The sequence below is a fragment of the Alosa sapidissima genome, chromosome 12 (genome assembly GCF_018492685.1).
Source record: "Alosa sapidissima isolate fAloSap1 chromosome 12, fAloSap1.pri, whole genome shotgun sequence".
NCBI classification, from domain to species: domain Eukaryota; kingdom Metazoa; phylum Chordata; class Actinopteri; order Clupeiformes; family Clupeidae; genus Alosa; species Alosa sapidissima.
Window position 1 is genome coordinate 9,316,808 of NC_055968.1, and position 7,500 is coordinate 9,324,307.

The 7,500-nt window shown below is 48.3% G+C and overlaps 1 protein-coding gene across 1 annotated transcript in view; it reads right to left on the minus strand.

The window, feature by feature from the left end:
- The window catches only part of LOC121724841 (cadherin-2-like), a 33,926-nt gene that overhangs the window by 7,934 nt on the left and 18,492 nt on the right, over positions 1–7,500 (minus strand). The window contains exons 6-10 of the mRNA XM_042111699.1: positions 5,953–6,097; positions 4,468–4,640; positions 2,625–2,762; positions 1,987–2,172; positions 1,236–1,489 (exon numbers count right to left, since the gene is read on the minus strand). Of these exons, the coding sequence (XP_041967633.1) occupies positions 1,236–1,489; positions 1,987–2,172; positions 2,625–2,762; positions 4,468–4,640; positions 5,953–6,097 (896 nt within the window). The remainder of the gene's footprint in view (positions 1–1,235; positions 1,490–1,986; positions 2,173–2,624; positions 2,763–4,467; positions 4,641–5,952; positions 6,098–7,500) is intronic.

Consider the following 7,500-nt stretch of genomic DNA (forward strand, 5'->3'; position numbering starts at 1 on the left):
CTCGGCCCGAGCACTTTGAAGTCTCTCCTCTCCGCCTGTTCCTTTTTTTTCAAACCAAAGTCACCATACACACACACACACACACACACACACACACACACACACCATCCCAGAACATCCTACGTCTACTGCAGATCTTCCACCTCCCACTCTCCTACCACTGCTGAGATATCCGCAATCCCTCAAGCACAGGTCTCCCGACATGAGCACACACACACACATACACACACACACACACACGCACGCGCACACACACACACACACACACACACACACACACACACACACACACACACACACACACTTCTCCTCTGGTATGTGCTGAATCACGGCGGGCCCACTGCAGGCCCTCCTGCTCACTCCAAGAGCTCATCACCGAGGGTGTTAGACCATGAATCAGCGCTTGGGGAGTTGCAGTAGCCTGGAATTATCTGCTTGTCATCCAGGGTGTGTATGTGTGTGTGTGTGTGTGTGTGTGTGTGTGTGTGTGTGTGTGTGTGTGTGTGTGTGTGTGTGTGTGTGTGTGTATGTGTGTGTGTGTGTGTGTGTACATGTGTGTGTACATGTGTGTGTGTGTGTGCGCGTGCGTGTGTGTATGTGTGTGTGTGGAGGGGGGGGGCAGTGAGGTAGAGGGGTGGGAAGTTTTTTCCCAGTTTTTTAATTGCAGCACCTGGCAAGGGGAAGTCTTCATTGACTGTGCGGATGAGCGGATGCTCCCAGAGGCTGGCAGTGCGTGGAACTACTGAAGCTTTTGGAAACTCCCCTCCAACCCCCCCACCCCCACCCACCCACAGTTAGGATGCCCATGGCGCATCGCAGGAATCGCTTGGCATGAACGTGTGCCAGGGCCTGGCATGCCCAAGGATTTGCCAAGACTAAGCGTGCGTGGGGGGCATGAAGGCCCAGTGCCACCTGCGCTGGACGTTGGTGGAGGAATCGGGATGCCCGGGGAGGGAGGGAGTGCCAACAAGGCCTGGATGGCTGGCTGGCTGGTGGGGGGGGGGGGGGGGGGGGTGTGATGATTGAAAAGCTGAGGATAGTGCTGAGACACACACACACACACACACACAAACAAACAAACACACTCTCACACACACACACACACACTCACTGTGTGTGTCCAGTCTAGACTCTCCCTACTGGTTGGCTGTGAATGGGACAGATCTGATGGTGTGTGTGTGTGTGTGTGTGTGTGTGTGTGTGTGTGTGTGTGTGTGTGGTGTACGTGTATTTACCTGATGCTCTGTCTCATATATCTGTCGGGGTCGTGGGCGAAGTAGGGCTGGATGGTGGTGCCGGCAGGGATGCCCTCCTCCAGGCGGGTGGTCTTGGGGTTGGGGTCAAACACGGGGCCCTCATTCACGTCCAGGACGCGGATGCTCACTGTCGCCGTGGAGGCGCGGGGCGGATACACACTCCGTGGCAACGGCGACTCGTTCTCCGCCAGCACGGACAGGACGAAGGACCGCGTGGTCTCATAATCGATGGGCTGTGGGAGGGGGAAACACACACACACACACACACACACACAAACACACGCAAATAAAACATACACACACACACACACAGAGAGAAAGAAATTCACATTTGAATTTGAATTTGAAAGGCCTGCTCTACGTCATAGTCTTATCACACATGAACAGAGGGCAGCTTTATGGAGCTCCAAATACACATAAACACACTCACAACCACCCACTCACATGCGCGCACACACACGCGCACACACACACACACACACACACACACACACAGACATAAGCCTCCACCCACCAACCTACACACACACACATACATACACACACACACACACACACACACACACACATACATAAGCCTCCACCCACCAACCTACACACACACACACACACACACACACACACACACACACACACACACACACACACACACACACACACACACATAGTAACACACAAAGCAGCACACAAAAAACACACAGCAGCAGCATACAAACACACACACACATACCTTGACCACAGTCACATGGCCCTCGTTGGTGACGGGATCGGTGATGATGGCGAAGCGTCCAGAGTTGTCGCCGCCAGTGATGCGGTAGACGGCGTTCCAGGCGGGCGTGTTGGGCTGGTCCTTATCACTCACCGTCAGGTTGGCCACAATCACCTTCTCTTTATTCTCTTGAACCTCGCCAAAGAACTACAAGAAACAATACAGTTGTAAGCCTAAAGCTTGCGTGTGTGCGCGTGCGTGCGTGCGTGTGTGTGTGTGTGCGTGTGCGTGCGTGCGTCCGTGGTTGTGTGTGTTTGTTTGTCTAGGCCTGTGAATTAACTTGTTTATTGTAAACTGGAAACATCAGAGCTTCTGATGAAAGCTTTATGTTGTGTAAACCTGTGTGTGATTGAGTATGCGTACTGAATATTTGAGAGTGAGAGAAAGAGAGAAATATGGATGAGAGAGCAAGTGAGAGAGTGAGAGACAAAGAATTAAAGAGAGAGAGAGAGAGATACGTAGAGAGAGACACAGAGAGCGAGCGAGAGAGGGAGGGAGAGAGAGATACGTAGAGAGAGAAACAGAGAGCCAGAGAGAGAGAGAAAGGAAGAGAGGGAGAGAGAGAGAGGGAGAGAGAGAGTGGGAGAGAGAGAGCTCACCGTATCTGTGGTAAACTCTGGCGGGTTGTCGTTGATGTCCATGATTCGGATCATAGCGGTAGCCGTGTTGGACAGGCCGTACGTGGGATTGCCCTCCATGTCGGTGGCCTGAATGATCAGCGTGTACTGGGCCACTTTCTGCAACCACAGACAGCACTCATCACACACTACTCACTCCGCTCTGTAAATAGCAGCACTCCCCCCCCCCCCTCACTGTGAGCCACTGCTCTCACCGCTCTGTGCTTGTCCTTGGCTTTGCACATACATTTGAATGCGTCACCTGGCTGTCCTGTCCTGAGGATCTCATATGTGGTGAAGGCAGAAGTCATTTACAGCTAGACTTTACCGCACACGAACACACACACGCATGCAGGCACGTGTACACACACACACACAAACACACACACGCACACGCACACACACACACACACACACACACACACACACACACACCCTCACGTATACACACAAGCATCGCTCGGTCATCAGTACTCATTCTGCTTGACTTATCGGCTGCCTTTGACACGGTTAATCACTGTATCCTTCTCTCTATACTCGCTGACATGGGAATCTCCGGTTCTGCTCTCTCCTGGTTTGAATCCTACCTCACAGGACGCTCGTTTAACGTATCATGGCTTGGTCAGCTATCTGCACCTCACCATCTCACCACAGGGGTCCCCCAGGGCTCAGTGCTGGGCCCCCTCCTCTTTGCTATCTACACCACCTCCTTGGGACAGATTATCCGTTCGCACGGCTTCTCATACCACTGCTATGCAGACGACACACAGCTCTATCTGTCCTTTCCACCTGACGACCCCCTGGTTTTAGCACAGATCTCGGATTGCCTCTCAGACATAGCTACATGGATGAAGGCACACCACCTCCAGCTGAACCTCTCAAAGACTGAACTGCTGGTCATCCCAGCTAAACCTACCATACACCACGACATCAACATCAAATTTGACTCCCTGTCTGTTTCACCGACCAGGACTGCAAGAAATCTAGGAGTTGTTCTCGACAACCAACTAAACTTCTCAGATCATGTTGCCTCAGTCGCCCGGTCATGCCGTTTCGCACTCTACAACATACGGAAAATCAGGACTTACTTGACTCAAGATGCTACCCAACTTCTGGTTCAGGCAATAGTCATCTCACGACTTGACTACTGCAATGCCCTCCTGACAGGTCTCCCAGCCTGCACAGTGAAACCACTTCAGATGATCCAGAACGCGGCGGCGCGCCTGGTCTACAACCAACCCAAAAGGGCACATGTTACCCCGCTGCTCATCCAGCTACACTGGCTACCTATGGCGGCCCGCATCAAATTCAAATCTCTAACGCTTGCCTACAAAGTAGTCTCCGGTTCTGCTCCCACCTACTTGAATGCCCTCATACAGACATACGCTACCTCCAGACCGCTGTGCTCCTCTGACGAACGACGTCTAGCTCTACCACCGGTACGCTCAAGCCAATCCAAACTTTTCTCATCTGTTGTTCCTCGTTGGTGGAACACACTGCCAGTTCCTACAAGGGCAGGGACATCCTTCTCCATTTTCAAAAAACTCCTGAAGACCCAGCTCTTTAGAGAACATCTACTCTCATAGCAACACTTACAACAAGTCTTACTGATCCTAGCACTCACCAGCCGTTTTAAACTGACAAGTAACTGTTAAAAACAGCACTCACCGACGCACTTATTCTTACTGTACTCTAATGTTTTTTAAACTGTCCTAAAATTGTGAGAATTGTTCTAAAACTTACTGTTTACCATGTTGTTAGTCGCTTTGGTTAAAAAAGCGTCAGCCAAATGTAATGTAATGTAATGTAATGTAAAAGCACAAACCTCTCTGTCCAGGCCTGCAGCTACAGTGATGATGGCTCCAGTCTTGTTGTTGATGGTGAACATATTGGGGTTGGGGCTGTGGGGCTGCTGGGATAGAATCTTGTATCGGAGCATCCCATTGGGCATGTTTGGGTCGTCCTTATCCTGGGCTGTTACAGTCATCACAGTGGTACCTAAACACACACACACACACACACACACACACACACACACACATACACATGCAAGACAGACACACACACACACATACAAGACAGACACACGCACACACAGACACACACACACTTCACTGAGCTTTGCAGCGTTTTCTGCTTCAGAGAGTACATTTGCTTTCACTGTCATTTGGTCTTAAATGGCCACAATGGACATGTTCAATGGCCAGAGGAAATGTCCTGCCTCTTCGGCATCCCCTTTGTGCTCCTCTGCGTTGACATGAGTCTGCACAATGACCAACATCCCTTTGACTCTGTGGCCTAGTTTCCAAGTGCACTGACTGAACCTGTGAAATGTTCTGGTCCAATGCCATCATTGACATCCCTTAGTTGTCTGCATGCTGTTACTGCGCGTTGCACTATGGTTCCAAGCCTACGCATTCTACGCCTTAGAATGCCTTTATGTGTTTTACATTCCATTCACTACCCACAGAGAGTTAAACACATTTGACTAGGGAAGCCATCTAGAATGCTGTCAACTTTGTTTGTGACATTCTCCACGTTTACATCGCAGATGCCTTGCTATTACTGAAACAGCTTGTTGACAATAAAATGGAGAGAGCTGTGTTAACCCCCCCACCCCCTCCCTCCCCCCAACTCCCCCTCTGTCTCCCTCCACGACATTCCACGGGAATTGCGAGTGTGGAGCTCTTTGTAGCTTTCTGTGCTGTCTGAAGAGCCAGACAGTTCGCAGTAGCCCTTGGCACCCTGACGGCCACAATGGAACGGCAGGGCTTCCGGGCTCAGGTCTGTCTGGCGCGGAGGGACGCCTCCTCTGACAAGCGACGGTGGTTATTCTCTGACATTCCGAGTCTTAGAGAGGCTTTTTCCTAGCGGCGGAGCTGTCAGTGGATGTCTGGGACATGTGTAGGGTGCCTAGAGCTTCAGCTGGGGAAATTTGACTTTCGCTAAAGTCAAACTTCTGCTGGCTTCAAGACAGGGAAATAAATAGACAATTCTGCTGCCGAGGTATTAAATGAATTGACCTGTGCTGCAAGGTTAGATAATCTTAAATATTTTATATTTTTGTGTGTATGGATGTGTGTGTGTGTGTGTGTGTGTGTGTGTGTGTGTGTGTGTGTGTGTGTGTGTGTGAGTATATGCGCATGTGGGTAACCAATTATAGATTTTTTGGGCGAAAAAACAATTACCAAGCGACAGCAGACTTGATTCAAATAGCTGTGCATATAAGACCATGCTTCAGTGTGTGTGTGTGTGTGTGTGTGTGTGTGTGTGTGTGTGTGTGTGTGTGTGTGTGTGTGTGTGTCTGTACCTGGCTTGGTCCCCTCTGGTACTGTCCCATTCCAGATCTGATGGGCAAACTCAGGTCGGTTGTCATTCTGGTCAATCACGTTGATGACGATATCAATTGGGTTCTCCACCTGGTTACCGTTAATGTCCACTGCATGTGCTCGTAACTGCACACATGAACACACACACACACAGAAACAGAAGAGCACAAATAAATAATATACCTCGATACAAAACCTTAATCAATAACCCAAGCTTCAATCATTAAACTCTATCTGCTTATATTTTGGCCAGACCTTTATTTCCTTTCACATAAAACTTTTGCACAGCAAAGATGGAAAATACTATCAAAAAATATTTAAAACAGTATGAACATTTGCCTACTTGTACAAACATTTGGCAATCTAATAACATATCAATTATGAATTCATTTGATCTAGCTCTGAGAGACAGTGTCTTCATTTGAGGAATGAAGTTATCAGACAGTATGCAATGGACTTCACATGACAATATTCACAACTTGGATTCATTTTCTATGAAAAACAATTTGATCCTCTTGATCAGTGGTCCCTTTCGGACTAAAGGAATACAAATAATCGAGGAGTGGACATATATTCAGAATTTGAAATGTCTTTACCAAATCTGTGAGTGTTTTTGTAATGTCCTTAAGCAACAATGGCTTTGGGAAATGGTCCATAAATCGTAAGACATTTGTAAGAGGAACTTTACAAACTACTCACAATGCTTTTGTCAAACTGGGCCCAGATATTTTCAATGGTAGCCTATGATAGGACATTTATTGACCAAACAGTCATTGATTGTAAAATATAATTTGGGGAAATAGCTTAATATAACCTTAGTTTTGCCAAACTGTCAGCTGGCTGTACATGTGCTCTGGAGAGCCAAGAGGAAATCTAGGCTCACTCTTGAATGTTCCAGCAAGTGTGAAGTTATTATCTGGCACCAAACAAATGGAAGCTCTATTCAAATGCTGCATGGTCAACAGAGGGGGGAGAGTGGGCATAACATCTCTTTACTTCCATGGATGTTGCCAAGCAACAGAAAAAGCTCATCAGCTAAACAATCACCAGCCTTCCTGAATGGCTTGTAAACAAAGCCAGTTTATTAACCACTAATAACTTGTTTCAGCCACCGTGTGGTGTTCACTATATCAGAGGTCTCTAATAATCCCACCATAAAAGTATCTCTCTTTTCTTCCCTCTATTTCTTTCTCTTTCACTCTATATCATTCTCTCTTTATCAGACGACGGGGCGGTACAAAGGCGGAACGTTTGGCTTAGTGACGTCTGAGCTATGAAACAACTTCCTGTCCGTGGCAGCGAAACCAACAACCTCACCCTACTCTACAATTTACAGCTTCCAAGTTCCAAAGTCCTTTACAGACATTTCTCTCGGGGCAATGTAAGGTGTGTTTGTGTATTGAGTGTGTATGTTTGCGACAGTGTTAGTGTTTAAGCAATGTGTGTGTGTGTGTGTGTGTGTGTGTGTGTGTGTGTATTGAAGCTGTTATCGGCTTGTTGTTTTAATATGCGTATAGTGATCTCACAGA